The 27,385-nt window shown below is 34.4% G+C and overlaps 1 protein-coding gene across 1 annotated transcript in view; it reads left to right on the top strand.

Moving 5' to 3' along the window:
- MDGA2 (MAM domain containing glycosylphosphatidylinositol anchor 2) overlaps positions 1–27,385 on the top strand; it is an 835,187-nt gene that overhangs the window by 521,764 nt on the left and 286,038 nt on the right. Inside the window, exons 4-5 of the mRNA XM_045848684.1 lie at positions 11,485–11,681; positions 26,173–26,305. Of these exons, the coding sequence (XP_045704640.1) occupies positions 11,485–11,681; positions 26,173–26,305 (330 nt within the window). The remainder of the gene's footprint in view (positions 1–11,484; positions 11,682–26,172; positions 26,306–27,385) is intronic.

Raw genomic sequence — 27,385 nt, 5'->3', positions numbered from 1 at the left:
ATAAAGCATTGACATTGATGCTTTGTTTACAATGAAGTCCCTTGTTCTTGATTGTTGATATGTCAACTATTAATTAGTTTTTCTTTTGTGTAACTTCAGGTCAACTTAATTTTATTCAGGCTATTTAGCACTACCTATTGTTACATTCATCTTATAGTTATAGTAGTAACTTAAGTTTTTAACCATCAAGTAAAAAAATAATATGCTTGTCTAGCTTCAGTGCCTCCAATGTATTGAGTTGTTATTTTCCTTAAGAAAACAAATTTGGATTTCTTTTTGCATGGGAATATTAAGATTTCTGGAACTTCCAGAAGAAAAGACTACATCCAGCACAATATTTAGTATGTCTTTTTGCCATCTGGGTTTTCAGATTCATTTGGTTTAATTCAAAGATTAAAGACAGAAAAATTGGACCAAATGGTGGAATAAACCTCTGTGGAAAACATGCTTCTGCTGTGATTATTTTTAAGATTAATTGATTCTTTAACTTGTAACTACTCCCCGTGACTTCAGTTGCAGTTAATAACTGATTAACCATAAGCACATATAATTGTTCCAGCGCATGTGGGTTAACTCTTTCATGTCACTAGAGTCCCATGGTTTAAATGCAGAGTAGAGTAAGCAAATGCTTTCATGATCTAGTGAACCTCACCTCAAACAAGTCTCTCTAATGTACGAGAAAGGCAGCTTATATTATCATTACATTTTATTTTGTTAAAGTGACTTTAATTTGTCATTTCGTGGCATATTTAATCAAACATAAAGTTACCAGAATATTATTTTAGTTACAAAAGGGTACCTGTTGCATTTATGGGGAAAAAAGTAATTATTTTTAGATTACCATACTGGTGTGTATGAGTAACCTTGCTGAAAATTGACATTGATTATATTTGTTACAGATTAGTCTTTCTTTACATTACTTTATTAGATTATTATTAGGCACTTATGTCCATTATGGTAGGTGCTAGGGATACAAATATGATGAAGATTTGGGCATTGTGTACACAGGGGTATATTTTATAAAATACCATATTAGTTATGTTATTAAATATATTTTAAACAAATACTCAAATATCAAATAATATAATAATGATTTATATTATTTTATAAATGGGAAGAATTTTGACCTCTGTTAAATAATAGAAATTATATGCTCTTTACTTCAAAGAACATTTTGCCTTTGTTGATTTATATTGTCTCTAGATATTTGAATTTTACTACTTAGCCTTTAAAATTAAAAGAAATTTAAAAAGAAATAAGTGCAGATAAAATATCAGCAATAACAGAAAATAGTCTAATATGCTTTTATGGTATTATAAAAGTAGTTTTATATAAAAATTTACTATTGAATGAATATAGAGAGGGATCTTATTGTCCCTGAACTATAAAGACTAGAAAATTAGAAATGGTAACCTTGAGGTCCTCGGATAACACTGAATTGCAGGAACTCTGCCTAAATCCTGGGAGTGTTGAAGATCCCTTTCATAAAAATTGTCCTTAACTAGAAAGAGCCACCTAACCCAAGGTCAAATCTCCTCACCAGGGAAGCCCTAATCCAGTAATTGATTAGTGTTCTCTGCAGAGCAAGTCAGTAGGACAGTCTGAAAGACAATCACAACTCTATAGCTCCTTCTGGATCATCTGGAGATTTTGTAGTGATGCATCACAGTTTAATTCCTTTGACTGCTTGAAACTACTTTTTTTTATACCACCATAAGAATTGGTTCTGAGGGCACTCCGCAATAAATTTCCTACACGCATTATTTTCATCAAAAATCGTATTTTCAAGGTCTGAGGAAGTACATACTAAAATAGAATGTTAGTGATAAGAGATAGCGATAGATAGAGTTTAGTCCACTAGCTGGCAGGCAATAAAAACCCATTGCTGGCGATGGGTGGACCACTTATATCCCTTGAATGTGATAGTAAAAGTGTTAAAACTTTCACTGGTGGCAAACAAATATAAGTACCAGTAGAAAGTAATGCATTGTGAAGTCACTACCTCAGACTTTTGAGGAATTCAAGGGAAAGTTATAACTTTAAGGACAATGAAATCAGTTTCTGCTGGGTTCTATTCAAGAGTGGAGAAAAAGAATGAAAGGCTGAATGTGATTAATCCTGAGTGGAGGTAATAGTATGAGAAGACCTCTTTAGCAGAATAGAAGAGACTTGATCTTCTCTAGCCAGAGGTCACAAAGGCTGATAATAATGCTTAGAACTTGTTTAAGATATAACAAAGATTCAGAGAAGCTCATATCCTAAAACCAGCTTTAAACCCTGGTTGAAACAAGTGGAACCCTGACTTGGTCAGTGGAGTACATCTGGGTTTATGATTTTAGGAAGCTTAAAACAGTAGCTCTTCCTAGATCTTCTAGGCTTAAAAAATGTGGTCCCAATTAGAGGCTATAACTTACATCTCACTTAAAGATGATGCTGAAACATCTCCCTTTTATGTTAATACATATACTCTAACTTCCATTCTGGGCTTTCAGATCAATACATAAGGTCAATGGAAGACATTATTTGGCCATGGAAATGCTGCATGTAGGAGGAAAAAGGGACCATGCTCCAAACAAACTGCACAAGCTAGCCAATGTTTACTGGCAGGAGTTAGGAGAATATGTTTGGAGCTGGATCCTGAGGCACCTCCATCAAGTGGGATGAAAAATAAAATAGAATAAGATTGGGTATGGAGAGAAAGATCAAATTGAAATGAAGAATAAATGTTTATTGACATGGCAGCATCATCTCATAATATAAGATTTAGCATGTTAGCAAGAATAGCAGCAGAGAGTTCCTGCTAGTAGGGTAGCCCTCAGAAACTTGAGCAAACAATGGTTCCCACTAAAATAATTATAAATGCCAGAACTGCTGTGCAGATGGTAGGGAAAAAAGGATCAAAAGACTATGATGTGTGAATACTTAAGTACAGAAAAATCATCAGGTCAATATATTCTGTGTAAAAGGTTGGAGGACACTGCAAAAACACCCCTAAAGAATGTGCTGATGACTGAGATACAAGCATCATTGAGAAGCTAAGAGGTGAATGTTTTCTGCAGGCAAATGTTGATGGCAAAAGAAGCTATTACAGAATTGGGCCCCTTGATAGAAATGGGGATGCCATGATCTCAAAATAATAGAGGCTAGGTGGCAGTGCTTAGCTGTCATAAGCAATGTGGGCACAATTATCCTAATGAACTATTTCAAATCTATGCAGCACTCTGGACTCATAAAGAGCTATGCTGATTAATAGATCATACCATCTCTTGGAGCAAAATAAATGGACAATCAACAAGGATGTTACCCAGTTGCTACAATTAAAGAAATCAGATGGAGAGTCAGTAGTCTGAATGAAGATACATAATAAAAATTCACAACTCCTTGCTCATTTTCTGAAGCTGAGGTAATTTTCAGAACTAGAACTCTTTGATTGAAGGGGAAACTGAGTCACCAGGAAGAGCCCTGTAACACCATACCATAGCAAGTAAAAATGGTAATAATTTCCCCAATTCTTTCTCCAAAAAACCTATATCCATTCACTTGAATAACCATATACTAGGAAAAGTGAACTTCCAAAAAAATTTGAAGATTCTTATACACAGGATCTAAGCTGACCTTGATACCTAAGATTCTACAGAACCATTATACCCTTATGCTATTAGATTTGGGCATATAGGTGACAGGTAAGGAATGGGATTGTGATCCACAACTGGCTCATTTTGTGTCTACCAGTCCACAAATCCACCCTGTTTTCATTTACCTAGTTTTCAATTGTGTAATTAGAATGGATATACTTTCTACTTGTTGAACCTCTACTGATTCCTTGACTCTGGGGGTGAGAGCTGTCCTAGTCAGAAGTCTAATTTGAAGGCTCTGAAATGTTCTCACTTCCAGCTGAGACATAGAAAACATAATATAATTTCCCAGGGGGAATAGCAGATTTAATGCCACCCATAAAATCTTAAAAGATGTACTAGGGGTAGTCCATCTCATATTCAATTTATTGACTATGTTGTCTCCTGCTGAAACACCTGCAGAGATCCCAGAGGATGATATTAGACTATCAAAAACTCATCCAAGTAGTGTCCTGATTGTAGTTTATGCCAGATATGGTATTTCTGCTAGAGTAAATTAGCATGGGTTCATGCATGGCATGTGTCCAGTGATCTAGTGTAGTGTGCTTTTTCCCCCATTTCTTTTAGAAATAATTTGCATTCATTTTTGACAGACAATAGTATACATTTGCAGTCTTACCCTAAAGCTAAATTAACTCTCACACTTGTTTTCATAACATAGCCCAAAGGTTTATGAGCCATGTAGACATTTTACTAAATACAGTATGGTTTTACTGTATCAGTGAGATCAAGTTCCTCAGTTCAAATGAAGAAGAAGTGGCTAGTACAGTGGATATATTGGTAAGACACACATAATCCAGAGGGCTGGAATAAGACTATGAAGATTCAGCGACCCACAATATTAGTAAAATTTTAGCAATCCAGTGATCTGGAGCTTGCCAGGACATTCCTTCCAAAGTAAAGCACAAGTTATTGCATCTCTCAATTCCCATCCTTCAGAAGGAAACACAGTGCCTGCTAGGTATCTTGGGTTCTGGGTCATAATCCATCCTTGGAAATACCATTCCAATCCATTTATCAGGTGATTTGATAGGCTATCAGCTTCAACTCAATCTCAAAGTAAAAAATGGTTCTGTAGTAGGCCCACACTGTGATGTAAGTGGCCCTGATCCTTGTCACACAACCCTGGAGAATCTATGACATTAGCTATGTTAGTGCTGGAAAAAAATGCTGTGTAGTTTACAGAAATCTCTATAGGAGAATTATAGAGTAAATGTTCAGAATTATGAGTGAGACCATGCTTTCTGCAGTCAAGAATTATACACCATTCATAAAGTAGCTCCCTCCTAGTGTGCTATGGGACATTGATAAAAACAGAATGTCTAAATATGCAACATCCAATGATGATCTGGCCTGAACTGCCAATCAGAAGTTAGATTTTGTTATTTCTACAACTCCCACTCATAAAATAAGGTAGACTCATCAGGATTCTGTCATTAGATAGAAGCGGTACAACCAGGACGAGGCATGGCCAGGGCCAAAGAGCCCAAGTAAGCTGTACAACCAGGTGCCCAGACCCCCGTGACACCTATCAGTGTTCCACCAGTACTTCTTTCTCATTTCTTACCTGGCTACATAGAGCGTCACTTATGAATGGATAGAGGAGAAAAAAGGCTGAGCTACTTTCTCCCTGGGTCAGCTCAGAATATACACATAAATTAAAAATTAGGCTGCTATTTCACAAGAACCCCACTCTAGAATTTCCCTGATAAATAAGAATAAGGGAAAATCTTCCCAGGGGGTTAGAACTTTGCTTTAGGTGGTATACTTGGTCAACCATTCTATGTGGAAAGAGAAGATTTGTTAAAATATTTTGGTGGACCTATGAGAGTGGAATGAGGTGTGATAATACTTCTAGTGTATATTAATGGCCACCAAAAAGTATCCACAGCATATAAATCACAAAACAGTGAAATAGACTAATGCAGAGAGCTGATATCAACCAGCTTCTGTCATTGGCCACCTTTAGCTGGCACAACAGGCTCTTAAAAAAATAGTCATATGGTAAGAATGGAGGCTATTCATAAGCTTGAATCACAGGTTATCTTTGTGAAAATTGGTATATCCACTGCCACTACTGAATATTGTACCTGGCAGCAACAGAGGCAAACACTTACCTCTTGATAAAGCAATGTCTTTTATGATTGCCAACCATTTCCTTGGTAGCAAGTTGAGTACATTAGACCTTTATTACCCTGAGAGTGACAGTGTATAGTTTTGATTCAGTTTGACATGTATTGTTTGTATGGATGTTTCTGCTGACCTCAGCCAGCAGCAGCCTAATCAAAAGGCTTTTTAGAATGTTTTATTCTTAACATGGGATTCCACCTAACCACTCATGGTACCAAAGCACAATTTATAGACATGAAGATGTAACACTGGAAACATTGCCTGGGATTCTGTGATCATATTGTATTCTATACCACTTAAATATGCCAACTTATTAGAGTGAGAGAATATCCTTTGTATGGGGCAGCTGAGTCTTGGAGAGGTAATATCCAGCGAGAAGGTGTGCTGTCTTCCAACAGGCAATATACATCCTAAATCAGTTACCATTATTGTATGAGGTTTTTTGTTTCCTATAGAATACACAGGCTCAAGAATCAAGGAGCAACTCTACTTACTACCTCATACTACGATATACTTGGGAAATCTGTATTTCCCTTCTGTGAGCTCACACTTCTGTGAGCTCTCCCTGTTTAGAAGTCCTAGTTCTCAGAAAATGAAAAAGTTTTTATTAAGTGACACAGCAAAAGTCCCATTAATCTTTAAGCCATAGCTGTTACTTGTTACTTTAAGCTGTCTATGTCAGGAAACTGTAGATAAGAGGGGTCACCATCCTGGCACAAGTGACTGGCCCATATAATCAGCTGGAGATAGGACTGTTTTACACAGTGAAGCCATAAAGAATATGTTTGATACCCCATTGATCCACTGAGTCATTTCTTAGTATTCTGTTGTCCAATATTGGTGTTAAACAAATAAGCACATCAGTAATGGCTTGAGAAGGGCATGGTGACCAGGGAATCAAAATCCTCAGTGAAAAATGTCTAGTAACCTCACTAGGTACTTACACCAAAAGATGTACTAACTCAGGAAAAGTTATTGCTAATACTAGGGGTTTGGTCATGGGTTTTAGGGAAAGAAATTGTCTCCTTAACATGGAAGTGTAAAGTGAAGCAGCAAGTGCTGATGGAGAAGCTGCAGCAAGTTATCTTGAAAACCTAGATAAGATGATAAATGAAGGTGGCTACACTAAAAACAGATTTTTAATATCAAAAAACAGCCTTATATAAGAAGAGATGTCATCTGGGACCTTCATAGCTACAAAAGAGAAGGCAATGCCTTGCTTGAAAGCTTCAAAGGACAGGCTGACCCTCTTCTTAGGGACTAATGCAGCTGGTGACTTCAAGTTGAAGCCAATGCTCATTTAATCCTCTGATAATCCTAGGGCCCTTAAGAATGACACTACACCTACTCTGCCTGTACCCTATAAATGGAACAACAAAGCCTGGATGACAGCACATATGTTTATAACATAGTTTGCTGATATTTTAAAGCCACTGTTGAAACCTATTGTTCTATTTTTTTTTAATGTTACTGCTCATTGATAATACACCAGGTCACCCAAGAACTCTAATGGAGATGTACAGGATTAATGTTGTTTTCATGCCTGCTAATATAGTATCCACTCTGTAGTTCATGAACAAGAAGTAATCTTGACTTTCAAATCTTATTTAAGACATACCTTTTGTAATGCTCTAGCTGCCATAGATAGTAATTCCTTGATGGACTTGGCCTAGGGAATTTAAAACTTTCTGGAAAACATTTACCATTCTAGATGACATTAAGGGATTTTCTGATTCATGGAAAGATGTCAAAATATCAACATTATTAAGAGTTTGGAAGAAATTGTTTCCAACACAAATGGATGACTTTGAGGGGGTCAATATTTCAATGCAGGAAATAACTACAGATATAGTAGAAATAGCAAGAGAACTTTTGTATGTCCTGGCAAAACAAAAAATTAGTATAACTCCCTTTATTATGATACTTGCTTTATTGTGGGGACCCAGAGCTGAATGCACAATATCTCTGAAGTACAGCTGTATTCTTTCTGCACAGATATCTCTGTCTCAGAGGCACTTTTCTAACAAACCTGACTGAAGGCAAATTTGTATATTCAGTATGCATTCAGTTACATAGAGATTATATTTAAATGCATATTTAAGTGATATATGTGTGTATGTGGCTTAAACTATATATTGTATGTATGTAAATCTCACTTAAAGTACTTATTTTAGCCATGCAGTTATTTGACTTGCCGAAAAGATATCTTGTTTTTTGCCTTGGCCAGTGTGGCTTAGTTGATTGGAGGACCCTCCCATAAACCTAAAAGTCACAGGTTTGGTTCCTGGTTAGAGCATATGCTAAGTTGTGGGTTCACATGAGAGACAACCAATTGATACTTCTCTCTCACACTGATGTTTCTCTCTCTCTCCCCACTCTTTTTCCCTCTCTCTAAAATCAATAAAAATGTCCTCAGGTGAGGATACAGATAATACAAATAATAAAAGTAAATGATACCTTGTCTTGGCATATTTATTTCTAAATTTGAGAAAATCATTTAGGACTTTTATAAAGTAGAAATCCCTAAAGATGGGTGAATGCAATAGATAATTCTGCCAATACAGCATTCATTAAGATCAATTGTCACAGGATTAGATTCTCTGATGGCCATTGACCCAACAATCATCCAAATCAGGGAAGAGCATGTTTAAATAATTGTTCAGGTTTTGTCTGTTTCTAACTGAATGTTTTGGCACTGCCAGCAATAAGAAAAGATCTAGAAATACATCAATAAATAAATGTTGGGAAGTACTATATTATTAACTATGTAAAACCCAAGTAGAATGCCTGTTTGCTATGCAATTCTGCTTTTTTAAAAACATTTTGGCTTCAGAATTTTCTTTCCACATAACACAGCTGATATTTGTATAAAAATGAGACTATGACTATAGAAACTGCACAAGGAAAAATTGTCTATAATTAATTACAACACAAATTGTTTATGTTAGTTTTCAAGTCACCTAGGCTGGATTCAGCTAATGAGTCTTCTGTAGGATTTGATGTAGTTTAAGCACCTATAAAATTTCATGATAATGCTGACATCCCTAAGTACTCCAACTTATTTAAACCCAAAAGCATATATCACTGCACAGCTAATAGAGTGAATCTAAGCAGAAAGTTCCTTAAACTTCACTGAAAAGCAGCAGTTGTTCTGTAAATTTATACAAGGTGGGACTGTCATGCAATTCACATTCAAAAACTGTTTCTTTTTAAACTGCTGAAATTTGGGTTTCTGCTTTTTAATTTTATTCCTTAGAGTAGCTATTACTTTGCTACTTTGCTGGCTTTTAATTATTTTAATATATCAAAAAGAATATTTTCTAGGGGAGAATGTCTTTTAAATATTCAGGGTAACATATGCTTACACACCTCACTATTCATATGTTTATATAAATATGATAGTTTCTTTTAAGATTTCACATAAAAATGCTGGCCATGTGGAAACATTTGATACCCAAAGTAACATTTACTTATTTAAAATGTGAGTTCATTATAAATTGGTGAGATAAAAGTATAAAAACAACAGAATTACTGGAAATCTAAGTTAAATCCTATTTTTAATGATAATAATAATAATAACAACAACAAAATCACTTTTATTGAGGATTTACTATGTGCCAAGGCTTTATGGACTGTCTCTTTACATCTCCAAAGCCCTGTTAGTATATAATGTGATTATTTCTATTTAATTGGTAAAGAAATGGAAGACCACAAAGGTTAAGTTACCTTTTAGAGTTATAAAGCTAAAGGAGCAAAGCTCACTGAAATTAATATGTAATTAGAGCAAAATTTTTTGCATCACTCTTAATAAGTACTGATTAAGTTTATTAGCACATGGACCAAGAGCTCTTGTTTTATATTCCCCCTTTTTTATTAGGATATAATAGATATATAACATTATGGAATTTCAATACAACATGATATACAACATGATGATTCAATATTTGTATATATATATATATATATAGTGAAATGATCACCACAGTACGTCTAGTTAACATCCGTCACCACACAATTACAATTTTTCTTGTGATGAGAACTTTAAGATTTACCCTTAGAAACTTTTAAATATGCACTACAGTTGTTGTTTTAAAGCAAGTACAGTTCTTTTTCTCTTAAGAAAATAACCTGGGATATTGTATATCAGGAGTTAACAATCTATGGCAGACAATAACCCATGAGCCAAATTTGGCTGGGGCACTTGCATTTGTAAATAAAGTTTCAATGGAGCTCAGCAACATTCATCTTTCATTCATTTTACCTAGTGTCTTTTGCTGCTTTCACACTACAGTGGTAAAGTTGAATAGTTGAGACTGTTACAGAACAGACCCAGGGTGGGGTGAATGATATACTATTGCCTGAACTCCAGAGGTCCCCCAGCCCATACTAGGTTTGCCTTGCCCACTGCCAGGGAAAAACGTCTCTCAATGCCAGAGATTGTTGAAAAGGAAAGGAATTACTTATTTAAAGAGTTATACAAAATTAAGAGCAATGACTTAATGTCTTTGTTGAGATCCCAAAGTCCTTTAGAATACCCACAAATGCACAGTCCTTCCTTCCCCCTCTGCCCAGTTTGGGGTACCAAATCTCAGAAAAAGTAAATAGAAGTCTGTTGTTCTTCTCTGCCCAAGCCACATGGTTCCAAAAGGACACCACATGGCTGCCTCTCCTGGGTTTAAATCCCAGCGCCAACCTTCTCCTGCCACACCATTTCCGACTCCTCACACAATTGGCCACAGCTGTCAGCATTCCTGCATTTTTCTAGCCTTACTGGGTGGCCATAGTAAGTCCAGGCAGGTGTGGCCCTGTGGTGTGGGGCCAGTCATCTCCAAACTCTTCTCAATGGCCCTGATCCATGCGTCCCATCCCCCAGCTCAGATGTGTGGGGGTAAGGACATCATATATACATATATATTATTTTTCTAACATTTCCTGGACACCGAGCTCTGGACCCCATTACAAATCCCTATTTGCCCTCCCCCCCTTGGATGCACCCTGTTACAAGACAAAGGCTGTATGACCCACCAAAGCCAAGATACTTCTGTATTGGTTTTTCCAAAAAATATTTGCTAAGCTCTGTGGTATACATCCCTTATTTAAATACTTAGTTTCGATATCCAGAAATAGAAACATTAATGCCTTTTAATAGTACCTTCTGTTAGCACATTTCAAATTAGCAAATATGGTCTGGGATATAAAATCTGAGCTGAAGGAAAAGTTTAACTCAGTACAAGATCACATTTTCTTCCTATAAATATAATACTATTTAAACATAATTCTTTGATTATTTTAATACATAAGCATAAATAATTGGAAGGAGAAGTATATTAAGTGGAAGAATCAATTGAGCTGCTTGATATGTATTTCTCTCCCACCGTGGTTTGTTGTTTTAACTAATCTCTTGATTTTGAGGATTTTAAATTCTGACATCTCACTTGAGCTCTGTTTTATGTGGCTGTTGGCAAAGTGTAAATATGCAAGGTCATTTATACTATTTCAATAAATAGAGATCTTGAGAAATAACTATTATTTGTAGTTACCTTCTAGCATTGGAAATTTCTCTGTGAATAAGTTCTGTAAACACAATATAAAATGAATATTGTGATAAGCAATAAAATCATTAAGAAAATTCATCGTTTGTTAGTTTTTAAATGTACATGCTTCAAAAGCCATGTAACTCATAATACTGTCACTTTGTTGCTTTTATTTTTTTCCCTAGATTTGGATGATCCTGTAGTAACTGTTCATCAAAGTATAGGTGAAGCTAAAGAACAGTTTTACTACGAGAGAACAGTGTTCCTCAGGTGTGTTGCCAATTCCAATCCACCTGTTCGGTACAGCTGGAGACGTGGCCAGGAGGTGTTACTGCAAGGATCTGATAAAGGAGTTGAGATTTATGAACCCTTCTTTACCCAGGTAGGAATTAAAGTATAATATACCCACCGCACTCTGATAATATATTTTCCTAATTTAAATGACATATAATATTATTTCTATTTAAAAAGATAGTTCCTCCAAATCTGGCCTTTAAAAAACACAATATTTTTGACTGAATGATCAGAAGACTCAAATAATGAAGAAAAATTTATCTTTTACATGGCACTTAAGTTTAAATTTTAACTCTTCAAAAAATTTCAAATTAATTATCCTGAAATATATCTTTGTTACAGGTTTATGTAGATTTCTCTATAGAGTACATAATTATACATTTGCTAGACTGCTTTTTTTATGTGGAAAGTGTTTCTTAAAATAAGAGAGTGGTTTTCCCATATCAGTGGTAAATAATTTTTAAGGGAATGAAGAATCTACTTGAAATTTATTTCACTTTGGTTTTAGAAAAAAATGTAATTTCATGTTTTTGGTTTTTAATTTTTTATGAGTAGAGCCTTAATTATATAAAAACTAAAATATCGAATAATCATTAAAAACTTATTTAATAAAAAGAAAAATTGAATTAATTTTCTATAGAGTGAAATTTTCCATAGAGTGATATTTCTTTCTGTTTGAATATCAGACTTTGCTATGCTGCTTAACAAAGGATTTCTCTATCTTTATATGTGCTGGTACCTCTGCTCTTGGGCTGAATTAGTTGTCTTAAACATATTTCAGAAACAAACAAGCTTTTCTTGCCATTCTGTGATTCACCTGCTGCAGTTGATAATTGCCAATAACATGCAGTTCTCACTCCTATTTAAAAATATCTTTCCTGCCTTTGGTTACTAATTATATACTTTATCTCTTTCTGAAATGGCCATGTTTTTATATCTTCCCAAATAATCATGTAGGAGAAGAAATACAACAATATTTTTATGTTATATATGTACTTAATTTGTTAATATTAAACATATTTTATAGGCCAAATCAATAGAAACTCCCAAATAGCAACATGTGGAAAATTTAGTTCTTGTAGCCACAGAAAATACTGGCTTTTTCGTAGATGAGAGATCATTAATGATTTTTCTTCATACCTTACATGTTGCAATACTGCGCCTGGGCCAGACATGCACAGGTCCACCCCACCACACGCCGTGGATTAGGACAATAGGTTCCTAATTAGCTTAGTACTTCATTAGGGAAACTCCAGACCTCTGAGTGATTCACTTAAAATGTAAACTTTTTTTCTGCTGTAATATGTCTAGTGGATATGAATATTAATAAATAAAAACTGCTTGGATGGTTTAAACAAATAAATATCTCTAGTGGATTCAGTGTATTGTAGCTCACAAGACCATGTTTGATCTTGCTCTGCCTTGCTCTCTCTTACCTAATCTTTTAAATCTCATATACCATTCTAGACACACAATCCCTAGGCATGCCAAGAGCCTGCACGTTGTTGATCCTGCCCTGTAGAATGTAATTTACTTAGGTACTATGGCAGGACCATCCTAGTACTGAGGACTCATCACCTTGAAAAGGCCTTCATGGGCAGATCTATCTGAAGCAACATCCCTTCCTTTCCCATAGTTACTCTTTCCTAATACCCGGGTTTTATTTTATTTTTTTCTCATAGAAGTGAAACTAACAAATTACCTTATGTTTGAAATTAACCCACTAATAATAAAGACTTTGTCTTTTCAACAGCTAGAACATTGCCTTACACATGAAAGATTCTCAATATATATGTGTTAAATATTGAGCCAATACTCCTATGGGGATGTCTGGCTGACTAGTTACGGAATGGTTACAACTGACTCCAAGTTTCTAGTAATTCCTGAATCACTCTGTAACTCCATCCCTCTTCACCCACTAAAGAAAGCTTAATGAATTGTGAACTAGAATAATGTTATAATTGAATTCATTTAATATATTTAATTTTCAAACTGTGACAATTTTCTAGTTATAATTTAAAATATTAAAAGATTTTATTTTGAACTAATTTTAGACTTACAGAAAACTTGTGAAAATAGTACAGAGTTCCCTTGTATGCCTCATCTAGTTTCTAATGTTAATATCATCTAGAACTATAGTACTATGAGAAAAATTGAGAAATTAACATTGGTGCAATACAATTAACTAAACTATAGATTTTATTCAAGTACACTAGTTTCTCTAGTAATGTTCTTTTTCTGTTGCTTTATTCTATCCAGGATCCCACATTGCATTTAATTTTTATTTCTTATGCTCCTTCTTTAAAATAATAGGTTGCCTTAAAAAACAGGTTGTCTTTTTTTGAATGAAGTTCTAGGTATAATTTATATAGTCTAGATACAAATCTTTTGTTAGACATGTGTTGTGAAATTGGTTTTTCCAGACTGTAGCTTGCCTATTTATTTGCTTTTTTCATTTAATACATTTTTTAAATTTAATTTTTAATTATAGTTGATATGCAGTTATATTTTACATTAGCTACAGGTGTACAGCATAGTGGTCAGACATTTGTATAATTTACAAAGTGCTTCCCTGACAAGTCTAGTACCCATGTGGCACCATACACAGTTATGGCAATATTACTGACTATATGCTCTGTGCTCCACTTTACTCACTAGGTCATTTTTGTAACTTCTAATTTGTACTTCTTAGTCTTTTCATCTTTTTTACCTAGCCTCCTAACCCCCCTTCCCATCTGGCACCCATCAGTTTGTTCTCTGTATCTATAGTTCTGTTTCTGTTTTATTTGTCCATTAATTTTGTTCTTTAGATATTAGATGTAAGTGAATTCATATCATATTTGTTTTACTTAGCCCAACTTATAATTTTTAATTGATTTCTAGTCTAGTTCCGCTGTAGCAGAAGGCATACCCTTAATAATTTAATCTTTAAAAATTAATTGAGGGGATTTCAGGTCAAGATGGAGATGTAGGTAAACATGGCTCTCCTCTTTACAAAAACCACATCAAAATTACAACTGAACTTTATAGTAGCCATCACTCAGAAGCATCAGAAAATCAAGCTGAATGGAAGACTGACAATATGGAATTAAAAAAGAAACCACATCCATTTAGACTGGTAGGAGGGGTGGAGACCTGGATACATGGAGATATGGAGACACAGGGATGTGGAATGGGCCGGTCCCATATCCATGTGTGGTGAATAAAAATTTGGGAAGGATATCTGGGGAGTGAGGGTTCCTAGCCCCATACTAGGCCCCCTGGCCCAAGGTTCCAGTGCCAGGAAGCTAAGTAAAAACCAGTGGGGATTGGATTGGTGGAAGAAACTTCTAGAGTCCCAGATGTTTCCTCTTAAAGGTTCTACACACAGACTTACTCAGATTCATTCCCTCTGGGCTCCAGCAATGGAGCAGCACCTTGAAGGGCACCAGTGACATATGCAGAAGAACTAGAGTATCTGGCATCAAGGTAAGAGCAGGGGAATAGCTTTCTCTGGACAGAACTGCTGGTAGAGGACAGTGTTCATTTTCTGAGCCTTCCCCCCACAGAGTCATAGAGGGTGGCACAGATCTGAGACTCCATCAGCCTGGCTCCCAAGGTTTGCTCCACCCTAGTGATTCCCTGAGGTGCTGTCCCGCCCAACTTACAGCCCCACCCAACCTATGGCCCCACCTAAACTGTTAACAGTGACTTTTCCATATGAATGGCTTGTCTTGGTTGATGCTTAAGATCTTCCTAAATCCTTTCAAACAAGAAATAGCCAGCCTCAGTGAGCCTCCAGCCCCCATTCTATTTGATAAGTGTTCCCAGACCTGGCACTAGCAGCAGCTGCCCTTGGGTCACAGTCTGGCCTCATGTGAGCACCTCCAAACCCAGCACAAATAGCAGCCATACACAGATTGCTTTATAGTTTATGCTAAGTGGACCCAGACAAACATAGGTGGATGATGACTTTAACCTGCACCACCCAGGAAACCCCAGAGCCTTTGCACCCTGTGACATCTACAGACCATGGGGGAGCACCACCACCCAACCACCTCCACAAGCCATGGAGAGCAGAGGTTGGTGGCCAGTGGTCACAGCCTGTCCTTGCAGCTGAATGGCCTGTGTAAATCCCTCCCATTAACCTCCTAAAAGGAACCAAGGCTCAACTACAAGAGGAGGGTATACTCAGCTCACATGAAGGACTCACCTTGAGTACCTAGCTTGGGTAGTAGAAGAGGCTGTGCCACTGTACCCTATAGGACACCTACTACATTAGGCCATACTACCCAAGCAGGAAGTCATAGCATCTCTGCCTAATGCATAAAAATAAATACAAGGAGGCTGTCAAAATGAGGAGAAAAAGTAACCTGACCCAAATGAAAGAACAGAAACAAACTCCAGAAAAGAACTAAACAAAATGGATATAAGCAATATATCAGATGCTGAGTTCAAAACACTGGTTATAAGGATGCTCAAGGAACTTAGTGGGTACTGCAATAGCTTTAAAAAGATCCAGTCAAATAAAGGATACACTAATTGAAATAAAGAACAAATTATAGGGAATCAACAAGACAGCAGATAAAGCCAAGAATCAGATCAATGATTTGGAACATAAGGAAGCAAAAAACAGCCAATCAGAATAATGAGATGAAAAAAGAATCCAAAAAATGAAGATAGTGTAAGGAGCCCCTGGGACAACTTCAAGAATACCAATATTCACATCATAGGGGTGCCAGGAGGAAAAGAGAAAGAGCAAGAAATTGGAAATCTATTTGAAAAAATAGTGAAAGAAAACTAATTTGGTGAAGGAAATAGACATGTGAGTCCAGGAAGCACAAAGTTTAAACAAGATGGATGCAAAGAGACCCATTGCATGCCAAATATCATAATTAAAATGGCAAAGATTAAAAATAAAGAATCTTAAAAGCAGCAAGAGAAGAGCAGATAATCACCTACAAAGGAGTTCCCATAATACTGTCAGATGATTTCTCAAAAGATTCTTTGCAAGCTAGAAGGAATTGGCAGGGAATATTCAAAGTGATGAAAAGCAAGGACTTACAACCAAGGTTACTCTATCCAGCAAAGCTTTCATTTAGAATTGAAGGGCAGATAAAAAGCTTCCCAAACAAGAAAAGCTAAAGGAGTTCATCATCATCATCAACCCATTATTATATGAAATGTTAAAAGGACTTATTTAAGAAAAACATAAAAACTATGAACAATAAAATGGCAATAAATACATATCTATCAACAACTGAATCTAAAAAAAACTAACTAAGCAAACAAGCAGAACAGACATAGTATGTTAGGTATGGAGAACATTTGGATAATTGCCAGATGAGAGAGGGTTTGGGGGAATGGATGAAACAATGAAGGGGTTAAGAAATAAAAATTGGTAGTTAAACAATAGTCATGAGGATGTTAAGAATAGTGTAGGAAATGGAGTAGCCAAAGAACTTACACACATGACCCATGGACATGAGCAAAGGTGTGGAGATTGCTGGAAGGAGTGGGGGAGGGCTGGATGGAGGAAGGCAAAGGGGGAAAATATGGGACAATTGTAGTAACGTAATCAATAAAATATAATTTTAAAAATTAATTAATTGAAACTTGCATTATGCTTAGCTTATGGCCTACTTTCATTCATGATTCATGTACACCCACAAGAATGTGTATTCCAAAATTTTTGCATGCCAATTAAGTCCAACCCAAATTTGCAACCCCATTTGTTCATTGGGTTGCTCAGACATTCTATATATTTACTGTTTTTTTGTTTTCTATTTAAGCTATTGACATAGTTTAGTTAATATCTATGGCTATGGCTGTGTATTTGTCTATTCTTTATCACTGTCAACTTTGCTTTACATATTTAAAACATATTCTTAGTACATACAGATTAGTAATTGTTATATCTTCCTGGTGGACTGAATATATTACCTCTCTGATATGTCCCGGGGGATTATCACTAAGAAATGTCCTTCTAAAGAGTAGTGCCTCTTGCTTTAGTAGTGCTGCTCACCCTAAAGTCTGTTTTGTCTGTCATTAATTTAATTTTGCAAGCCTTCTTTTGGTTAGTTGTTTTCTTTTTTGGGGTGGCGTGGGTTGGGGAGAATGGTAAATCATCTCTTTTTTACTTTCAAGCATTCTGTGTTTTTAAATTTAAAAACATGTCACTAGTAATCAGTATATATGATTTTGTTGTTTTAATCTAGTGGGACAATCTTAGTTTTTAGTGCATTTAATCCAATGCCTGATATTTTTTTCTATGTGACCTACCTCTTTTATGTTATGTCTCTCTTTTCTTGCCTCCTTTTGGATTTATCAAATATGTATAATTATTTAATGTTCTCCTCTATTTAGTTAAGAGTTTGAAATTATTTTAGTAACACTTAATAGGTTACTTAAAAATTACAGCCTATTTCCTGACTTCTTCCTCAATAAGGATGTAAATATAGATTATGTTTGCAATATTTATCTTTTTTATATTTTATTTTTGTATAGTATTTTAATTCTACATTTATTTAAACATTGACATTATTATTTTGTTCTTTGAAAGTCATTATCCACTTATGTTTACCAACAGATTTCCTTTTCCATTTTGTGTTAGTCTCTATTAATGGTGTGAGGAAATGTTTGAGTTTCATTTTTGCAGAGAGATGTACCTGTGTTCTGGTACCATATATTGAGAAGATCATTCTTTCACCACTAAATTTTCTTGGCACTTAAATCAATTGGCCCTATATATTAAACTTTATTTATGAACTATTTATTCTGTTTTATTGATTTATATGTCTGTCTTAATGCCAATACCACACTGTGTTAATTACTGTAGCTTATAACAAGTTCTGCAATCAGGAAAAATAATTCCTTCAACAGAGTTCATCTTTTCCAAAATTGTTTTGAATGTTATAGCTTCTTTCTATTTTCACTTAAATGTTAAAGTGATTTTGTCAATTTCTACAAAAATCTCATCAGATTTTGAGTGAGGGTTTGTTGACTTTGTAGATCAATTTGAGGAGATTGATACCAAGGTTATTAAACTGAAGGTGATATTGACAATGAATATCATTGTATGAATCAAGCAATGAAAAACCTATGCCCACTATTTTGATTTTACTTTATCACATATTGTATTTACTGCTCTATGAACAATTTGAGAGCACCTGTAAGATTTTACCAAACCAGTTTGATTTAGATTTATCACCCTTTGAGATACTGCTTTGAGTCTTTTTGTGTATGTATGTATTTATCAAAGATGCGTAGGAAGATGGTCATTTACTTTAGAAATTCTGGATTGTTACTTACAAATAAATTACGTCTCAGGGGCAAGGCAGCTAGTTGTATTGTATATAGTGGCCTGGAGATCCAAGGGTTTTATTATTTTTTTTTGTTTTTCAATGGGCCATAGTAGATATACTTGTGCATAGGAATCATAAATGCAAACGCCTACTGAGATTAATCTGGTAACATAAATATGTGAATCTGTCTGGTATTATCAAAATAAACACTGCTGAGGCTGGCTGTGCATGCCAGCTTTTCAGAAAACAATAAATCACTTGTTGCCAGAGTTCACCATTTTGGCCCTTCTGGGCTACTGTTTTGAAACTCTGCTTGAATCCATGGTTACCTCAAGGGGGATGCAGTGGTACTTATAATAACATTTCTAGTCTTGTATGATTTGAAATAAAGGCAGATAAGAGTAAGAAGTGTTTCTGTAAAAGTTCTGTTGAGTGAAAATAATTAGATAGTAGACGGAGAACTCCAAGGCTGATTCTAGCCTTATGGGTACATTTTTATAATATAGATGAGTATGATGTAGAGAAAAATTTTCCCAGGAATCTACTTGATAGAAAACAATGTCCTCAATTTTATCTTCTAACTACCTTGGAAGTTTGGAGTAAGTGTGAATTATGATTTTCCAGCAATAGAAAACAATGTAGTGGGCTTAGCCTGTGGGTTTTATTTTTACAGTGATAAAATATATTTCTATGAATGTTCTAATTCACAGTTATCATATCTAGTTGATTTTCCCTACATTAAAAAGTAGACCTGTACATCTTTAGTACCTTCAGAATTGTGTTATTGAGTTAAAGGCATCAATTATTTGGTCTACATGTCAAATTTGTTTTGTGCAGTATCCTTAAAATATTTCTCAAGATTGACTTGTTTTTTTGGTCCTAGTATAATGGCTTTGCTATTTGAATGAGAGATAAATAGTGTTTATTTGCTTAATGTGCTACTGGAGATCATATGTGTGTGTGTGTGTGTGTGTGTGTGTGTATATATATATATATATATATACAATTTAATATATAAAATGTATATATATTTATATATAAATAATTTATTTATATTTTAATTCTTAGATTTGATTGATTTTTGGACTGTTGCTTCCCATCATTTGCCATGTGTACATTCATACTGAAAGAACTTTCTACATTAGCATTGTTGGTATTGGAGGATATTGGTAATAATATTGGTAATAATATTTTAATTTATTTTCATATATTATATGGACTTCATGTCTTCATAGTGTAATTAAGATCCAGTTAAAATAACTGAGATCTTCTATGTGCGAGATATTACAACTTTCTGCCAGAGACAGAGGTTATAGGCAAGACTCTTTCTCTGACTTTGTTGATGTTAATGGGGAGATGTTAAGGTAAACAGTGATTATGTTACAAGGTAAGAAATTATTGTCAGAACAGAAGCACACAATAGTGCTATGTAGAGAGCATTCAAGATGGAAATCAATAGCACCTGCAATAATACAGAAGGGAGATAATACCTCCAAAAATTGGCTGTGTCTCTGGTTGACTGGAACAATAATTTGTATATATGGGGAAGGGCAGACTATGAAGCTGGGAAGGTATACTGGGACTATATTGTGGAAGATTGACAGATAATAAGTCTGCATATTTATTAATTTTAGAAATTAAATTTCTTTTAAATGTATGCTTTTCTATTCAATGACAAGGCCTTGTTCTTAATAAAACAGAATTTATAAGGTGAGATACATCTATCCCAAATGACTGTTCATACTGAGCTAATAATATCAATTTGAAGTGAATATTTATTTCACCACCCTGTTACATAACAAAATCATTTTTATACCTTTTTTGTAGATAGTCTTTCTGAAACAAAATTGGTCTATGTTGCTGAGGCAGATGCAAATCCAAATGCATGTAATGTAATAAGTCTAAGAAGAATAATTATGCTTTCCATACTTCTACTCAAGGCTGAAGATCTAGGCTAGCATATAATGCTATAGATAGCATTGAATTGGAAATCTTTTGAATTGAAAACCTTTTTTTTACTGATATCTGAAAATACATATTTAAAAAGTTTCAAATTTCCTAAGTAAAGTGGACACACTGCTTGAGGTTATTGTTATTACTTCACTAGAAAATGTCACCATTGGTAATGGCCACTGACAAATGTATAGAATACCTTTCCTTTATTTCTTTTATTTTTTAAAAAAGTAGTTTAAAAGTTTAAATATAAGTGTTAGGTACTGAAAATAATTTTTTAATGTTAAAGAAATATATACTTAAATTTTACAAGTGACACGTACTCCTGCTATTTTCCTACAACTTTTATAAAGACCTTCATGACATCATATTGTATATTGTAATTGCACCATCTAATTATAAGACTGAATATATTATATCAATTATATATTTATAATTAGACTAATTATACAACTAGACAAATATCAATGGAAAATTCCTTTTTACAAATCATGGAAATTCACATGCATAAAGCCTCCCAACATCACAGATTATTAAATTTATATGATCAACAAAATAAAATTAATGTTATGTTGTAAAACAGTTATAAGCAATAAATTCTAAATCACTGTAAATAAATATATCCACACATGCCACTTGCTAGCATGGCTTTGGGAGCTGTTTATTGGGAGGAAGAATGTCAGCTTGAATTTTTTCCAATCATTTTCTGAATGTGATGAATTAAGTGGGTAAGGTTCAAATTCTTCCATAACTCTGCCTATTTTCTGTATTCCTTCAATATACTGTATCTCTGTCAGCCCCTCTGCCTCTTTGAAGGCTACACAGATTACTCTTAGATATTAACCTAGATGACTATATTGTAGGTTCCACATCTTGGTATCTTTTTTCTGATTACAAAATGTAAATCATCTTAGCTCACCCAAAACCACTGTCCTATCCCGTGCTAGCTGAAACACTGGAAAATTGTGTATTTAGACTTCACAGTAAAGGTTATTCTTTCCTTTTGTCTATGCTTTTCATGTGCAAATTTTGCTGCACTGTTCTGAGTGAGAATAAGCTAGGATATGGTGTGTGCAAACCATTATATTTATTGGGCCACAGTTTTTGGTGTTTACAAAGTATAGGAATCACCACAAAAGGTAAGGTGATTTCTCTAAGCCTTAAAATCTCAATATTATTACTTAATTTATATTTTTTACTTTTGGATAGCATAAACTCCAGCAACATTTCTGACCACCTGCTCAGAGATTTGGCACATACCTATACACAGATGCTGAATGAAACCATTATAATGGGTCAGATACCACTAGAAGTGTATTAGTAGAGAATTGAAAATTATAAAATTTTCACAATAAATAAAATATGAAATGAAAAACAACCAAAAAGTAACTAAAATGTTATATTTATAATTAGTTATTTTCACACAAGGGCCAGTAAAGTAGCAAGATAATCTAATTGCTAGAAATAAGAAGTAAAACAGCATAAAAAAGATTTACTGAATTTTAACAAACATTAGTAGGTGCAGTTTCAGTAGAGTGTTGAGATAGTATCCGGAAAATGTGGATTAAAAATAATTTGCCAGTGGAAGCAGAAATAAGAAATATTGGTAGAATGTAATTAACTCTATGTAAATAGAGACTATCTATTAAATCTAAATGACTTTATTTTTGAATATATTAAAGAATCATTACTGCTGTATAATCACTTTTAAAATATTGACTTTATTAACCTCTATTGCATTTGTATCAGGTGCCCAATAGATAGTAGGTTCCAGAGAAATATGTATAAAGAAAAGCCCTGAGTGGTAAAAGAGGCACAGTACTTTTAATGGAAAAAGTACTCATTTAAAAAGTCTCTCTCCTATATTAAGTCTTGCTCTAGGTTCTTGGTACTTAATGCTAAGAACAAGAAATACATGATCCCTACCCTTCATATACTTACATGCAAGGGGAGAAGTTGATAGAAAATAAATCCATTACTAGGATAAATGGACAAATAAGAACGTGTTTTAAAGAGACAGCAGATTTCAAGAAAAGTGATTCCTTTTCCAGAAAATGAGGAAATGCTTATCTATGGAAGTAAGGAGTATGGGGAGCTAAAAATGAGATGAAATGGATTAAGCATAGAGCAATGAAGAACTATACATATACAAAGAGCCTGTGGCTGAAGGAAGCAAGATATGTGCAAGACAGTAAAAGAATGAGTTAATTTAATAGCAGCACTATTTACAATAGCCAAGATTTGGAAACAGTCTAAGCACCCATCAGTAGATGAGCGGATAAAAAAGCTGTGGTACATTTACACAATGGAATACTACTCAGCAGTAAAAAAGAACAAACTGACAGTAACCCGAGGGCAGGAGGAAGGGGGATAATAGGGAAAGAAGGGGAAAGGCCATCAAGGAACATGTATAAAGGACCTATGGACAGCCAAAGGCGAGTAGGATTGAGGGTGGGAGGTGGGTGTGGGTGTGGTAGGGGAAAGTGATGGTGGGAAAATGGAGACAATTGTACTTGAACTGCAATAAAAAAACTAAAAAATTATTTTAAAAAAAGAAAAAAAATGCTTACATTTGCAACAGCCTATATAGATCTAGAGAATATTATGCTAAGTGAATTAAGCCATTCCGTGAAAGACTAACACCACATGATGTCACGTATATGTGGGATCTATTGAACACAATAGACTAACAAAAAAAATAGTAACAGAAGCTTAGATACATGAAACAGACTGACAGCTGCCAGAAAGGAGAGGAGTGGGGATGGGATGAAAGATGGTAAAGGGATTAACCAAAGAACATTTATACACAACCCATGGTCACAGACAACAGTATGGGGATTGACATAGGGAGAGGGAGGGTGGGGTAGGACAGAGGTGGGGAAAGGGAGTCACAGTGGGAACAAAGGTAATAGTATAAACAATAAAAATTAATTTTTAAAGAAATAAAAATTTATAAAAAGAATGAGGTGAGACTGGGGAGGAAAGGAGAATATAAGCCATAAGAGTTGAAAGCCATGTTAGTAGCTGTTGCCTCTATTTTTAGGAGAAATTGTAAGCCCTGTTATTTAAGCAGAGTAATGGCATGGTCAGATTTGCATATTATCCTCTTGGTTATAGGTTAGGTCTTTATATTGGCTTGCATTCTTAAACTATACTAAGCAGGATTTTTTTTTAGCTGAATGTAAGGTTTAGAACTAAGATTACACTTTAAAGTAAATAAAAAGAATGGTCGAGATCAAACATGTTTAAAGGTCAATAAAAGGATCTGAGAGTGAGATACTGAATATACAAGTAAGAAGTAGTAATTGAAAGTCTGAGATTCTTGTTATCAAAGAAAAAAAGTAGATTTAGAGGATTAGTCTTAAAAAGTTAAATTTAGAATATGTTGAGTTTTAGGTGTCTGTGAGACTTCAGAATGAACACATCGAAGAGAAAATTCGGTATATGCAAATCCTGGAAGAGGGATGGAGACTGTGTATCCTGAGTGGGGGACTGGGCTTGTAGTAGAAATTCATCAGCAAGGCTAAGATCACCTAGGAGAATTTTATAGTCAGATTAACTATGGAATAAGTAGAATTTCAGGAAATACCAACAGTTAAGTGTTGTGAGAAGAAAGGAAAATAAAGAAATATAAGCAGTAACAGTCACAGAGGTAGGAGGAGTAGGATTCATCACCTCATTAAAATATTGTCTGAGTCAACTGGTTCTAATATAACATTTTCTTTCAACTTGGCTTTCCAACTAAGTATGCTGTTCTAGGCATTCTATCTAGTTATTGTAAATAATAACTCTCGAATACACTGAGAACTTGTTTCAAACATAAGTTCCAGAAACATAAACACTGACTGTGTATATTTATGTGGTGTGTATTTGTATGTATTTGTAGAAAAAGAAAGATTGTTGCTTATGCCACAGAGGAAAATGCTAAAGATGTGACTGAGTTAAGAATGAACTTTGAAGCCCTGGCTGGCTTAGCTCAGTGGATTGAGCACGGGCTGAGAACCAAAGTGTCTCAGGTTCGATTCCCAGTCAGGGTACATGCCTGGGTTGCAGGCCATGACCCCCAGCAACCGCACAATGATGTTTCTCTCTCTCTTTCTCCCTCCCTTCCCTCTCTAAAAATAAATAAATAAAATCTTAAAAAAAAAGAATAAACTTTGACAGTGAGCGAAAGGAATTATGGTCAAATGCACACTGAAGGAGAGATTCATTTGACACATTTGGAAACCTCTGTGTGCCTGCCTATGTGTGAGCAAGTTTTTGTTTGTTTGTTAGTTTGTTTTTTTTTTTTTGCAAATGAATAGGCACTGCCTTTATGTATTGTCGCACTAAGTATTCTGATCCTTTTGAAGAATATATGCAAATGTTGCAATTTTTAGGATTTACGTGATGTTACTAAAGTAAAATAAAGTAAACACATGGTTTTATAGATTTTATCTGGAAACAAGTTCACATTTCAAAAATTGCTGTAACATCTTCACAATTAAGTTATTTATAAAGGATCTATTTGGAAGAGATGCATAGACTTTGAAAGGTAAAGAATTCCAGGAAACCTAATTTGAATAGGACAGGAAGATTATTTTTCCTTTTTATTGGTACCCTTTTTAAACTCTTTTTAATGATGTTAGTATTTTTCTTTTTTCATTGTTTCCTGCCTAATCAAGAGTTTGTATGATACTTCTGGCTACTTACTTTATTTCAGTCTATCTGCCATTTTGCAGATTTACCTGGGACACCTAGACCTTGAACTCTTGAATGTAAAATAACAACAATGATATAGCTACAGTCAGGACTACTTCTTAATGCAGTTTTATATCTATCATCTCTCACTGTTCCATATTCACAAATTATTTATGTATAGAAATTTAAATTATCTATCATTAGATTGACTTCATTAACTTTGTTCTACCAACACGGTTTCATTTATTGGCTCTTCTTCAGAATCCTTTTCTTTCATAACATTTCATGTTGATGTCTGCATAGATTGCAATGTTTGTTGAATGAATTTCATTATTAAGCACACTGTGCTGATCTTTGCATAATCATTTGCACAACCACCACCAAAAATACATCCATCCCTAAGAAGCTAGTTTATAAAGAAACTGTTATGCATTTTCATTATAGTCTATTAGTTTTAATTTCTGGAGACATTACAGTGTTATTTTTATATGCAATGATTTTTCAAAATGTAGGGCATTTTCCTTTTAAAACAAGACAATCTACCATATTATATTCTGCTAATAATATGATTTAATACAATGTAATGCCAGAATTCATTCAATCATTCATTCATTCATTTTGGTTACTATGGACTTCTTCTAATGACATTTTTTACATTTTCAGGGTGAAACAAAGATCTTAAAGCTAAAGAATCTTCGACCTCAGGATTATGCTAATTATAGCTGCATTGCTTCAGTGAGAAATGTATGTAATATTCCTGATAAGATGGTTTCATTTAGACTTTCCAATAAAACAGGTAAGGGACTATCTCTGAAAGTTTTATGTTTATTATCCACACCTAATGTTTAATGGCTCTTTAAGTTTTTTATAAACAAAATGATTTCTATAGTATGTGTAGGAACACAACATTCTTTTCTTTCCCAGATAATTCTGTGATATCTGGAAAACTTTTGGTAAATAGACACTGTAAAATTTAATATGTTTGTTTATGTAGCTTACAAAATTATAATTCCTGATAATTGAATTCACAAATGTAACAAGCAAGTCTCTTTTACTGTATTTCAAGTCAGGAAAGCTAATTGGCAATTTTAAGTAGGCATTTTTAAGAAAATATTTTGTAGAAAATGTCAAAATATTAGCAAAACTGAAACTTAAGTTAGCCTCTGTTTAGTAATATAGGTCTTAGAGTAAGTGCAAACATTAAGAAGAAATTGCCAGATGAAATAGCGGAGAGGTCATGTGGATGAGCTATCTTTTGTATGCTTGTGTGTAAACAATCACCTTAACAATTAGAATTCAACTGGTTTTGAGAAACTTTCAGTGCAATAAAAGTAAATTTTTACTTTTAAGTAATTATATCAAGATAAAGAGATACAATTACTTTTTTATTGTTGTTCAAGTACAGTGCTCTCCATTTTTATCCCACCCCACCATGCCTCCCACCTCACCCATCCCCAATTACTTTGTTCATTAACAAAAACCTTAAGAAATGTGGGCCTTGGTATGACTGTTTTTATGCCCTGATTCTGCCACTTATTAGCTCTTGGATCTTGTGGAGCAAGTGACTTCACCCTTCTTTACCTATGTCCTCATAAACTCATAATGTTGTAAGAAAGAATTAATGAGTTGGTATTTATAAAGCATTTGGGACACACTTTATTAGTTCTTCCAACATAGAGCTAATCAGACCTATTCAGTACAAAAAGATCAAACCTAGGATTTTTTTTGAAAGATGAGAAAAAATGGTGTACTCATACATGGATTTATTGACATATGTTCCAATGTGTTGTTAAAATTTTAAAAGATTATTTAAAAGGTATAATTTATTTATTTTTAGAGAGAGGAGAAAGGAAGGAGAAAGAGAGAGAGAGAAGCA

This window comes from Phyllostomus hastatus, unplaced genomic scaffold, assembly GCF_019186645.2.
Source record: "Phyllostomus hastatus isolate PE091 unplaced genomic scaffold, TTU_PhHast_1.1 phas_contig_62, whole genome shotgun sequence".
In the NCBI taxonomy this organism is placed as follows: Eukaryota; Metazoa; Chordata; class Mammalia; order Chiroptera; family Phyllostomidae; genus Phyllostomus; species Phyllostomus hastatus.
This window is presented reverse-complemented; position numbering and strand designations above follow the sequence as displayed.